A 13,997-nucleotide genomic window follows, 5' to 3' on the forward strand; every position below is an offset into this window, starting at 1 on the left:
AAGACTCCAAAGCTTAATGAATGACTTTAGCAAAGTATCAGGATACAAAATTAATATACACAAGTAGCATTTTTGTATAACAATAACATTCAAAATCAAGAACAGTTTTATTTTATTTATTTTTGAGATGGAGTTTCGCTCTTGTTGTCCAGGCTGAAGTGCAATGGTGCGATCTCGGCTCACTGCAACCTCCACTTGCCGGGTTCAAGCGATTCTCCTGCCTCAGTCTCCCAAGTAGCTGGGATTACAGGCGCGCACCACCATGCCTGGCTAATTTTTTGTATTTTTAGTAGAGATGGGGTTTCACCATGGCCAGGCTGGTCTTGAACTCCTGACCTCAGGTGATCCGCCTGCCTCGGCCTCCCAGAGCGCTGAGATTACAGGCATGAGCCACCATGCCCGGCCAAGAACAGTTTTATTTTGAATAACCACAGACAAAAAATAATATACCTACATATACACTAAATCAAAGACTTAAAATATCTCTACAAGAAGAAGTAGAAAACCCTACTGGAAGAAATAAGAGACAATGCAAATAAATAAAAAAGCATTCTATGCTCATGGATTTGAAGAATGAATGTAATTAAAATGTCTATGCTGCCTAAAGCAGCCTACAGATTAAGTGGTATTTCTATCAAACTATCAATGACATTTTTTATAGAATTAAAAAAAGAAGGCCAGGCGCAGTGGCTCACACCTGTAATCCCAGCATTTTGGGAGGCCAAGGTGCACGGATCCCAAGGTTCAAGAGATCGAGACCATCCTGGCCAACATGGTGAAACCATGTATCTACTGAAAATACAAAAATTACCCTTGCGTGGTGGCGTGCGCCTGTAGTTCCAGCTACTCAGGAGGCTGAGGCAGGAGAATCGCTTGAACCCAGGAGGCGAAGGTTGCAGTGAGCCGAGATTGTGCCACTGCACTCCAGCCTGGCGACAGAACCAGACTGTCTCAAAAAAAAAGCCAGGTGCGGTGGCTCACGCCTTTACTCCAGCACTTTGGCAGGCCGAGGCAGGCGGATAAGGTCAGGATATTGAGACCATCCTGGCTAACACAGTGAAACCCCATCTCTACTAAAAATACAAAAAATTAGCCTGGCGTGGTGGCATGCGCCTGTAGTCCCAGCTACTCGGGAGGCTGAGGCAGGAGAATCGCTTGAACCTGGGAGGTGGAAGTTGCAGTGAACCAAGATTGTGCCACTGTACTCCAGCCTGGGTGATACAGTGAGACTCCGTCTCAGAAAAACAAAAACAAACAAACAAAACAAAAAAGCTATTCTAAAATCTATATGGAATAATAAAAGAACCCTAATAGCCAAGGCAACTTTATACAAAATGAATAAACCTGAAGGCCTCCCATTACCTGACTTTAAACTACTACGAGTTACAGTAACCAGTGTAACATGGTTCAGGTACAAAAATATACATATAGACCAATAGAACAGAAGAAAGAGCCCTGAAATAAAGCTACACTTTTACAGGCAACTTATTTTTGACAAAGTCAACAGAAATAAAGGGGAAATAACTCCCTGTTTAATTAATTGTACTGGGAAGACTGGTTAGTAATACGCAGAAAAAACTGGATGCCTACATCTTCCCATATAAAAAATGTAACTAAAGACATATTAAAGACTTAGCTGTGAGTCTTCAAGCTACAAAAATTCAAGAACACCTAGAAAGTACTCTTCTAGACACTGGCCTCTGAAAAAAAAAAAAAAAACTAATAAAAGTGAGTGCAACAAACATAAAAATCAAAAATTGGCATCTAATTAAACTAAAGAGCTTCTGCAAAGCAATAGAAACTATCAAGAAAGTGAACAGACAAGCTACAATATGGAATAAAATATTTGCAAACTGCATACAATGAAAGATTAATATATAGAATCTATAAGAAATAGCCAGGAGCGGTGGCTCACACCTGTAATTCTAGCACTTTGGGAGGCTGAGGCGGGTGGATCACCTCAGGTCAGTAGTTTGAGACCAACCTGGCCAACATGGTGAAACCCCATCTCTACTACAAAAAAAAAATACAAAAATTAGCCGGGCATGGTGGCACATACCTGTAATCCCAGCTACTAGGGAGGCTGAGGCAGGAGAATCATTTGAACCCCAGGAGATGGAGGTTGCAGTGAGCCAAGATCGCGCCACAGCACTCCAGCCTAGGCGACAAGAGTGAAACTCCGTTTCAAAAAAAAAGAAAAAAGAAAAAAAGAAATTTAATAAGAAAAAGGGCGGCAAATGATATGAATATGCATTTCCCAAAGGAAGACATGAGAGCTGCCAATAAACATGCAAAAATTGCTCAACGTCCCTAATCATCAGAGAGATGTAAATCAAAGTGACAATGTGATACCATTTCACAGCAGTTAGAATGGCTGTTATTAAAATGTCAAAAATTGGCTGGGAGCCGTGTCTCATGCCTGTAATCTCAGCACTTTGGGAGGCCGAGGCGGCTGTATCACCTGAGGTCAGGAGTTGGAGACCAGCATGGACAACATGGCGAAAGCCTGTCTCTAATAAAGACACAAAAATTAGCCAGCGTGATGGTGGGCATTTGTAGTCCCAGCTACTTGGGAGGCTGAGGCAAGAGAATCGCTTGAACCTGGGAGGCGGAGGTTGCAGTGAGCTGAGATCGCACCACTGCACTCCAGCCTGGGTGACAGAGTGAGACTCTATCTCAAAAACATAGTAATAAAAAATTTAAAAATGGAAAATGTTGAAGTTGTGAAGAAAAGGGAATCTTTATACACTGTTGGTAAAAATGCAAATTAATTTAGCCTCTTTAAAAAGCAGTTTGGAGATTTCTTAAAAAACTAAAAACAGAGCTGCCATTTGACCCATACACCTCATTACTGGGTATCTACCCAAAGAAGAATAAATTATTTTTCTAAAAAGACACCTGCAGTCAGCCAGGCGTGCTGGCTCACACCTGTAATCCCAGCACTTTGGGAGGCCGAGGCAGGTGGATCACGAGGTCAGCAGTTAGAGACCCACCTGGCCAACATGGTGAAACCCCATCTCTACTAAAAATACAAAACATTAGCCAGGTGTGGTGGCAGGCACCTGTAACCCCAGCTACTCAGGAGGCTGAGGCAGGAGAACTGCTTGAACCTGGGAGGCGGAGGTTGCAGTGAGCCAACACCACACCATTGCACTCCAGCCTGTGTGACAGAGCGAGACTCCGTCTCAAAAAAAAAAAAAAAAAAAGACACCTGCAATCAGATGTTTATTGCATCACTATTCACAATAGCAAAGACACAAAAGTAAACCAGGTACTCATGAAACTTAGATTGAATAAAGAAAATGAGGTCCTTATACACCTTGTAACACTATGCAGCCACATTAAAAAAAATGAAGTAATGTCCTTTGCAGCAACATGAATGCAACAAATGGCAATTATTGTAAGCAAATTAACACAGATCAGGAAAACAAATACTACATGTTCTCACTTACATGTGAGAGGTAAACACTGGATGCACATGGAAACAAAGATGGGAACAATAAACACTGGGAATTCCAAAAAGAAGAAAGAAGGAAAGGAAAACAAGCCCTGAAAAACTACGTATCTACAAAATTAGCCAGGCGTGGTGGCACATGCCTGTCATCCCAGCTACTCGAGAAGCTGAGGCAGGAGAATCGCTTGAATCCGGGAGGCGGAGGTTGCAGTGAGCCGAGATTGTGCCATTGCACTCCAGCCTGGGCAACAAGAGCGAAACTCCATCTCAATTAAAAAAAAAGAAAAGAAAAACTATGTATTAGGTGTAATGTACATACATACATAACTTGGGCAATGGGATTAAGTGCCCAAATGTCGGCATCATGCAGTATAGCTATGTGACAAATCTGCATGCATACCCTCAAATCTAAAATAAAAATAATAAAATGCTTTGGGCTATAATAACATGTCACATTTTTCTAGCTCTTGGTTAATAGCTGGAATTAGGAGTGAAAGACACGGAATTATATCCCCTTTGGGCATGGGGTGAATGTTTCTATTCCAGTTCTCCCCAAATTTTATGAGCTAACATCTGTAAAAGCTCTTGGCCTATAGCCCAAGGTTTTCTTCCCAAGTATGCAGTTAAAATAAATGACTCTACATCTTTATTTTTTATTAACTGTACATTAGACTATAGGGTTAATCTGTCACTCTACTCTTTGGGGAATAAATATTAGTATACAAACTATATTGCGTTAATAAAGAAATTATTTCTTTAGTTTTGATTCTTCAGGATGATTCAGTTCCCTGGTGAATCAAAACTGAGGAGAGAATAACTTACTTGTTAAGGTAATAGATGTAGGGAAGACTCATTACTTTTGACCAACATCTCCTCCACCACCAGCCCCAGGCCATCATCATTCTACACTTTCCTTTTATTAGTTTGAATTTTTTAGTATTCTACATAAAAATGAGATAATGTAGCCGGGCATGGTGGCTCACGTCTGTAATCCCAGTTACTTGGGAGGCTGAAGCCAGAGAATCGCTTGAACCCTGGGAGGCCGACATTGCAGTGAGCTGAGATGGGGCCACTGCACTCCAGCCTGGGCGACAGAGAGAGACTCCATCTCAAAAAAAAAAAAAAAAAAAAGAAAGAAAACAAACCAAAAAACTACAAGTACATAAACAACAAGGCAGTTAACATCTTCATCAGAATTTGTGGGGGCCCCACAGAGGTAACTTCCTGTTGGGGGTCTGGGTGCAGCTAGTTGTTTTAAGTTTCTGTGCTGCCAACTCATCCTCATGGAAACTGTGAAGCTGGGGTGGAAACTTAAAGTGTAAGGTGAAACATGATGATGGCAAGAAAGCTGAAGCTCTTAATAATAAATTATTTTTTAAAATAATAATGCCATAAAATAGTAAGGTGGCTAAATTACTTGCTGTAAGCAAACTCACAATTTGAAAATAAAATTAATTTTTTGCCCATTTCAAGATAGTTGAACAGGAGTTTCTGAATGTGTCTGCTAGGTCTAGTTAGTATATTAAAGCCGACAATTTTTTTTTTTTTTTGAGGCAAAGTCTCTCTCTGTCACTCAGGCTAAAGTGCAGTGGTGTGTGATCTTGGCTCACCTCAACATCCATCTCCCAGATTCAAGTGATTACCGTGCCTCAGGCTCCCAAGTATCTGGGATTACAGATGTGTGCCACCACACCTGGCTAATTTTTGTACTTTTAGTAGAGATGAGGTTTCACCATGTTGTTGAGGCTGGTCTGGAACACCTGGCCTCATGTAATCCACCTGCCTTGGTCTCCCAAAGTTCTGGGATTACAGGCGTGAGCCATTGTGCCCAGCCAAAGCCAACAATTCTTATTGAGAACTTTCTACTTCACCATTAACTGTCATTTTATGCTTTATATGTTGGGATCTTTGCTAGGTACAAATATATTTACAACTATCATATTATCTTGATAGATTTACAATTTTTTCAATATAAAATGTTGTCATTTGTCAGTTAATTACAACACTTTTATCTTAACACCTTTCTTTTCTAAGTGTAGCCACCCCAGCTCTCTTTTGGTTACTATTTGTATGAAATCTTTTCATCTATCCTTTCATTTTAAAACTATTTGTGAGTTTAGAACTAAAGAGAGTCTCTTGTAGATAACATAAATTTCTTGAATCTGGGCACGGTGGCTCACGCCTGTTATCTCAGTACTTTGGGAGGCTGAGGTGGACAGATTACTTGAGGTCAGGAGTTCAAGACCAGCCTGGCCAAGATGATGAAACCTCAGCATCATCATGGGGTTTCACCATGTTGGCCAGGATGGTCTTGATCTCCTGACCTCGTGATCTGCCCACCTCGGCCTCCCAAAGTGCTGGGATTACAGGTGTGAGCCACTGTGCCCGGCAGAGAACAGCAATTTTAGAAAGTGATTAAGGTTAAGTAAGTTTATATGAGTTGGATGGAAAAGCCATAGGCACTCAATGCCAGCTTGTGAAAGCAGCTGCAGGGGCTGTACTCTGCAGAGCCACAGGGGTGGAGCTGCCTAAGACCTTGGGAGCTCACCCCTTGCATCAAAATGGCCTAGATGTGAGACACCAAGTCAAAGGAGATTCTTTTAGAACTTTAAGATTTAATGACTGCCCTGCTGTGTTTTGGAGTTTGATAGACCCGGAGCCCTTTTGCTTTGGCAAATGTCTCCCTTATGGAAGAGGAACATTTACCCAATTCCTGCACATCCTTTGTATCTTGAAAGTAACTAACTTGTTTTTGATTTTACAGACTCATAGGTGGAAGAGACTTGCCTTGTCTCAGATAAGACTTTAAACTGGACTTTTGAGTTAATGCTGAAATTGGTTAAGAATTTGGGGGACTGATGTGAAGGGATGATTGTGTTTTGAAATGTGAGAAGGGCATGAGGTTTGGGAGGGGCCAGGGGCAGAATGATATCGTTTGACTCTGTATCCCCACCCAAATCTCATTTCAAATTGTTAATTGTATTAATATAGGTAGGGGTCCAGTTGTGTTCTGCATATCATCAGCCTTAAACTTTATTTTTAAAACAAAAAAAGAGCCAATTTTTAATGATAAATTATTTTGCTTCTTATTTTTCAGTTTGGAGAACCTCTGGTATATTTAAATATTTTATAATTTATTGAATTTATGATATCTTAATACATGAGACAATTTAAATACTTTATAATATTTCAAGTGTCATTTTTTCTTATTTCGTTATGAAAATTGCTAATAGATAAATTTTTTTCTGGTTATCACAAAACTATCTGAAAATGTCACATTTGCCATTTATCAAATCTTCATGGTTAATACTTTACCTGAATGGGGGCTTGTAATATGTATTATAATTTTTCATGTTGTCTTAAATTAATTCAGTTTTATTATTTTATTTTATTAAAAAAGCTAAACTTATAAAATTGGTTGTATGTTAGTTTAGGTGAAATTGCTTAGTGATGAGAGAAAAAATAATTTGCAAAATATAGAGACTGGATAATTTTTTTAATTTTTTTTTTTTTTTTTGAGACAGAGTTTCGCTGTCTCCCAGGCTAGAGTGAAGTGGCTCCATCTCAGCTCACTGCAAGCTCCGCCTCCTGGGTTCACACCATTCTCCTGCCTCAGCCTCCCGAGTAGCTGGGACTACAGGCGCCTGCCACGGCGCCCGGCTAATTTTTTGTATTTTTAGTAGAGGCGGGGGTTTCACTGTGTTAGCAAGGATGGTCTCGATCTCCTGACCTCGTGATCTATCCGCCTCGGCCTCCCAAAGTGCTGGGATTACAGGCGTAAGCCACCGCACCTGGCGGATAATTTTTTAAAATAAAAATGTTCTTTATGTTTGGCCCTTACCATTTTTTTTTTTTTTTTGAGATTAAGTTTTTGCTCTTGTTGCCCAGGTTGGAGTGCAGTGGCGCGATCTCGGCTCACCACAACCTCCACCTCCCAGGCTCAAGCTATTCTCTTGCCTCGGCCTCTTGCGTAGCTGGGATTACAGGCATGTGCCACCACGTGCGGCTAATTTTGTATTTTTAGTAGACACGGGGTTTCTCCATGTTGGTCAGGCTGGTCTTGAACTCCTGACCTCGGCTAAGCCTCCCGAAGTGTTGGGATTACAGGCGTGAGCCATACCATTTTCTTTGAAAGTTGACGTTGTAACTCCCTAATTAGAAAATATGTTCATAAATGTGACTTGTAAATATTGAAGTTTATGTTTGCTTTTTCTGCCTTCAGTAGAAATGGTGTTTTCTAGCATCTATGTCTTTTTAAAATAAAAGAGAGGATGGAATCAGAATAGGTTGAAAACGCTATTAACAAAATGATGTTGACAGAGATGATCTATCTGGTCTACCTGGGCATAAAAATTTCAAAAATCATAATCAGTAGAAAACCGCTATGTCCGTTAATATTACAGAATATTGCTTGTGTTAAAATCATTTATGTTGGCCGGGCTCGGTGGCTCACGCCTGTAATACTAGCACTTTGGGAGGCCGAGGCAGGCAGATCACGAGGTCAAGAGATCGAGACCATCCTGGCCAACATTGTGAAACCCCGTCTCTACTAAAAATAAAAAAAATTAGCTGGGGGTGGTGGCGCGAGCCCATAGTTCCAGCTACTTTGGAGGCTGAAGCAGGAGAATCGCTTGAACCTGGGAGACGGAGGTTGCAGTGAGCTGAGATTGAGCCACTGCACTCCAGCCTGGGTGACAGAGCGAGACTCCGTCTCAAATAAATAAATAAATAAATAAATAAATAAATACATTTTATGTTAAAAACTCTGCCTCGCCGGGCGCGGTGGCTCACGCCTGTAATCCCAACACTTTGGGATGCCAAGGCGGGCGGATAACGAGGTCAGCAGTTAGAGACCAGCCTGGCCAACATGGTGAAACCCCGTCTCTACTAAAAAGACAAAAAATTAGCCGGGCATTGTGGCGGGCGCCTGTAGTCCCAGCTACTCCGGAGGCTGAGGCAGGAGAATGGCGTGAACCGGCAGGCGGAGCTTGCAGTGAGCTGAGATTGCGCCACTGCACTCCAGCATGGGTGACAGAGCGAGACTCCGTCTCAAAAAAAAAAAAAAAAAAAAAAAACTCTGCCTCTCATGCATTTAGTAGAGATAAAGTCAGAGGGCAGAACCCTCCGCTGATCCTTATCAGGACGCCTGAAGTACAGATGATATATTTCTGTTTTCTCTCAAACTCCATATTGGATACAGTTACTCTGCTTCTAATCCATATTATTACAGTAATGCACAGACACGGGATCATAAAAGAACTTGCAAACTTTTAAAAAAAGTGTTACATTTTGCACATGTGTGTATGTATTTGTAGGCAGCTCTGTCATCTTGGCCAGAGTATAGCTCAATCAAACCTCAAAATTCTTAGCTCTCAGCCTCCTTAGTAACTGGGACTTCAGGTACACACCACTACAGTAGCTAGTTAAATTTTTTTTTTTTTTTTTTTGTAGAGATGGGGTCTTATTATGTTGGCTAGGCAGCTCTTTTTTTTTTTTTTTTTTTTTTTTTTTTGAGACAGAGTCTCCCTCTGTCGCCAGGCTGGAGTGCAGTGGCGCGATCTCGGCTCACTGCAACCTCCGCCTCCTGGGTTCAAACGATTCTCCTGCCTCAGCCCCATGAGTAGCTGGGAATACAGGCGTGCAGCATCACACCCAGCTAAGTTTTTGTATTTTTGGTAGAGACAGGGTTTCACCTCGTTAGCCAGGACGGTCTCGGACTCCTAACCTCTTGATCCGCCCACCTCGGCCTCCCAAAGTGCTGGGATTGCAGGTGTGAGCCACCGTGCCTGGGCAATTCTATTTTATTCTTTGATCTTTTGTGGTGCTTTTACAATTTTACATCTATATATTATAAATCCAATAACAGAGAGTCATAATTGTTGCTTTTAATAGTGATAGGTTGCTTTAAAAATGAAGGGTACAATTTAGTCAGATACTTTGGTGCTATGCAAATACAATGCTTATTTTTTAAGTGTTATTTACAATTTTTACACTCCTCAGTTAACCTTGGATACAGTAATAACTGTGTTGGTTTTGTGATGGTTTCTTCAGCATTTTATCTATGTTGATTAGTATTTGGAATTCTGTAAAAAAAATTTCCCTATCCTTTTTTCTTTTTTATTTATTTAAAGTTTTTTGTGTATCAGTGTAAATGCGTGGGTATTTATTTATTTGACTTGATTTATTTTATAGGTCAGTGCTCTAATTATTCCTTTGGATGCTTACATTGTTCCAGGATGGACCACTGGGAGTTCTTTCAGGCTGGCTCCCTTTGACATGTTCCCATCATTTTTTAAAATAACTTAAAAAAAAAAAAAAGAAAGAAAACATTTTGAGGCTGGGAGCGGTGGCTCACGCCTGTAATCCCAACACTTTGGGAGGCCGAAGCGGGCAGATCACTTGAGGTCAGGAGTTCAGGACCAGCCTGGCCAACATGGTGAAACCCCGTGTCTACTAAAAATACAAAAAATTAGCCGAGCATGGTGGCGCGTGCCTGTGATCTCATCCAGCAGTGCTTTACCTGTGATTATTTTATTCCTGCTGCCCTCTCCTCTTTCTTTGGCCACTATCTGTTCCACCCCTGGAACTGAAGAGAGATATTGGTAGAGAGAGGCTCTTCCTTCACCTCTGGCAGAAAAGGTTTGCCTGGGCCCTTCACACCGCTGACATCAGAGCTGCACTTCAATGTGGCAGTTATCAGCCATGTGTGCCGCCTGGTCTGAAGTGCGATGCTGGAAAGGTAAAATACAGAGTTAGTTTCAAAGATTTAGTTCCAAATATTTATATATTTTATTAATAATTACATATTTCTCACACATTAAAATAAAAAATTTTTGATATATTGGGTTAATTAAATTGTTACAATCAATTCAACCTGTTCTTGTTTCTTTTTCAAGTTTGGCTACTAGAAAATTTAAAATTCACATATGACTCACATTTTATTTCAGAGGATTACCTCCTTTCTAAAATCTCAGCCTGCCTGCTCAAAGACCAGAAAGAAGCCAGGAAGATCATAAAATCTGAAATTTTAAAATAATTGTTATTATAAAATTATATTTTTTCCTTTGTGAATAGACATATATTATTTATAAATGCATACGACTTAACACACAAGTTTAAAGGCAAATTCCCTCCGGAGTGGGCCTGGCTCAGCTCTGGGAGGAAGCCCTGCCTGAGAAGGCTGCAGCCTAGGCTGTCACCCTTTCTTCACTCAGCCCAGCATCTGATCACATCTTCTGTCACTCAGGGCACGAGAAGGTGGGGTTTTAAACGTTATCCAATCAGCGACGCTGGGTTGGGAACATTCCAATCAGGCCTGCAGCTGGAGCGGATGGGATGGCTTCAGGGATGTGGCGGGGCCTTTGTCTCTCGCTGCAGCTGGAGCTGCAGGTCTCGCCTTCACTGCTTTGTGTCCTCTGCTCGCAGAGGCCCAGCCTCTGTGGCCCTGTGACCTGCAGGTATTGGGAGATCCACAGCTAAGACGCCAGGACCCCCTGGAAGCCTAGAAATGGTGAGAGTGCCGGATCGGACATCCGGAGAGAGGGGAAGGGGCGGGTTGTAACCGGTGGGAAGTGGCTGTGGCGGGGCTTAGGCGTCCCCGCAGTCAACTCTACAATCTGCGCCCCGAGTTCTCCTTGCCCAGCTCGGCCTCAGTCCCCTTCAGCCATAAGATGGCGGCTGCGCTGACTGCGGGACCCCAGGCGTCCTGTCTCTTCCCTGCGCAGGGACTGGGCCCTGACCTGGAGCCCTCTCAGGGCAGCTCTGGACCCGCAGCGGCGCGTCTCTCCCGGATTGTGCAGGGACCACTGGAGGGTCCCCGGGGGAGAATCCTGACTCGGGTTGCGCGTTTATGAATGGGAAGAGCTTTGGTCCGTGGGGTTCCCAGTTCCTCTTTTCTTCTGTTGAAAATGTATGGGAGTCACCGTTAAAACACTAAAGCATTTAATCAAAGAGTGATTCAAAAATTGTGGAGCACCCAGCTGTGGTTTGTAAGTTGTAGTTCATGGGCGGGGCTTGAAGTAAAGACTTTTATAAACAGCATGATGAAGAAAACCAAATTCAGTAATTGGTTAGGTAGAGTTACATAGTTTCTTTTTTTTTTTTTTTTTTTTTTTTTTTTTTTTTTTTTTTTTTTTTTTTTTTTTTTTTGTTTTTTTTTTTTTTGAGACAGAGTCTCGCTCTGTCACCCAGGCTGGAGTGCAGTGGCACAATCTCGGCTCACTGCAAGCTCCGCCTCCTGGGTTCACGCCATTCTCCTGCCTCAGCCTCTCCGAGTAGCTGGGACTACAGGCGCCCGCCACCACGCCCGGCTAATTTTTTTGTATTTTTAGTAGAGACGGGGTTTCACCGTGGTCTCGATCTCCTGACCTCGTGATCCGCCCGCCTCGGCCTCCCAAAGTGCTGGGATTACAAGCGTGAGCCACCGCGCCCGGCCTACATAGTTTCTTAATTTGTAAAATAAAGGTGAAAATTTCCTGGTTATGTAATTAGATGTTAATTGGCAGTTTATAGTTGGTTAAGGCTGAATTTTGTTTCTCTCAATGTAGTAATTTACTAAAAATGAACTTCAGTTAGATTTTTTTTTTTTTTTTGAGACGGAGTTTCGCTTTTGTTGCCCAGGCTGGAGTGCAATGGGGCGATCTGGGCTCACTGTAACCTCTGCCTCCCGGGTTCAAGCGATCCCCTGCCTCAGCCTCCCAAGTAGCTGGGATTACAGGCATGCGCCACCACGGCCGACTAATTTTGTGGTTTTAGTAGAGACGGGTTTCTGCATGTTGGTCAGGCTGGTCTCGAACTCCCGACCTCAGGTGATCTGCCCTCCACGGCCTGCCAAAGTGCTGGGATTACACGCGTGAGCCACCGCGCCTGGCCAGATTTTTTTAAAAGTAGGAATCCAGGGACTAGAGACACCTCAGTCTAACTTCCCGCCGCTTAATTATTTTCACACTCCATAGGGAACTGATTTTCTGGTGCATTTTTCAAGTGTGTCCCAAGCAGTGTCTTAAATCTAACCTCCCATCCCCCATATCTCCAGCCTCACTCTGGCTTGCAGTAAGATATTAAATTTCCAGTTCCTCCTGGCATTCCCAAATGCCAGTTTTTCCTCCCTAATTCACGTTATCACCTATTTGTCTTTTAGTATACTTTTTTATACCGTACTTTAATTATTTTTTTGACAAAGCATTAAATGACGCTTTTTAAAAGGTTTGTTATCTGTTTGTAACTATTTCCCATGAGAAGAAAGCAAAGAATAATCCCCTGACACTGTATTGTTAAAATTCTCTGTGCCTTTTCTCCTTGTATCTTCTCTAGGTACAAAGATCTTGTCAGAATGTTTTGGGGTCAAGGTATTCCTTTGAAAACTTTATGAGGTGATGTGTCCTCAGCCACCCTTTAGTTTTTTTCTGGTCGTGAGTTTCAGTACTGTCTGGGGATAAGCCAAGATATCCATCGTGGTTATGTCAGCTAAAGTGCCTAGTGAATATCAGCTTCTGGTTTATTTTCTTCCATAGGATGACCTGAGGTCTGGAGTGTATCCTCTCAAGGGAGCAAGTGGATCCCTGGGGCAGAGAGGAAGCTTCTAGTGTACCCTTATTTTGAAAAGGTAATCAGATGCTGGTACTGAGGGGAAAACACAGAAATAACATCTGCCTCCTGGATTGTCTAAGGGGGCAGAAATATAATGAAATAAATATAAAATAGTGTTAAAAAGAAAAAAAAATGTGACAGAAAAAATAGTGTCCCAAAAGACCAAAAAAGAAAAAAAACAAAACAAAACAAAAAACAAAAAACCTGACTCCAGCAGTCAGGATTTTTTCTAGCAGTTCCATTAGCACTTAAGTTTTCCCTTTTGGAGAAGAAAAAGATCCCCATGTCCTATGGTCCTGTAGATGCCTAATTCTGTCACCCATAGCCATCAGCAAGGTTAACTGAGATGGTGCAAGAACTTGCAAAGTAAAATGCCTCTGGAGCAGCCACCGAGAAATACTGCAGTGTCTCCTGAATGGGTGCTTCTTGAGCACATAAGTGAGCGGGAGTGGGTGGAAGAATCTCTCAAGTGACTGAATGGGCTGACTTGCAACATGAGTCACACACATCTGTTATTTAACCATCACTGCCACTTCTGGATTTGTCACCTTGAAGATATTTGTTCACTTATTTTGACCTCAGTTTTTTAGCTGTAAATTGCATTATATTAGTAGGGCTTAAAAGGTAGCAAAGTTTTTTGTTTTTTTTTTTTGAGACAGTTTCACTCTTGTTGCCCAGGCTGGAGTGCAGCGGTACGATCTCAGCTCACTGCAACCTCCACCTGCTGGGTTCAAGTGATTTTCCTGCCTCAGCTGGCCAGGCTGGTCTCAAACTCTTGACCTCAGATGATCTGCCCGCCTTGGCCTCCCAAAGTGCTGGGATAACAGGTGTGAGCCACCACGCCCGGCCAGCAGGAAAATATTTACAAAGGGCATAAAAGAGATGGGTTTTAGAAAAAGAAATTAATGCTTAATTATATATTCCATTTGTTAAAAATTCTCATTTACCTTTTTCT

General features: G+C 42.1%; 1 protein-coding gene and 1 pseudogene across 1 annotated transcript in view; one reads left to right on the forward strand and one right to left on the reverse strand.

The window, feature by feature from the left end:
* LOC134732303 (zinc finger protein OZF-like) overlaps window positions 1–13,893 on the reverse strand; it is a 319,666-nt pseudogene extending 305,773 nt beyond the window's left edge.
* Window positions 1–13,997, forward strand: part of LOC129459394 (zinc finger protein 431-like) — a 402,258-nt gene that overhangs the window by 346,000 nt on the left and 42,261 nt on the right. The window contains 1 exon segment of the mRNA XM_055236110.2: window positions 10,709–10,964. Within this exon segment, the coding sequence (XP_055092085.1) occupies window positions 10,962–10,964 (3 nt within the window). The 5' untranslated portion in view covers window positions 10,709–10,961.

This window comes from Symphalangus syndactylus, chromosome 13 (assembly GCF_028878055.3).
Source record: "Symphalangus syndactylus isolate Jambi chromosome 13, NHGRI_mSymSyn1-v2.1_pri, whole genome shotgun sequence".
Classification (NCBI taxonomy): Eukaryota; Metazoa; Chordata; class Mammalia; order Primates; family Hylobatidae; genus Symphalangus; species Symphalangus syndactylus.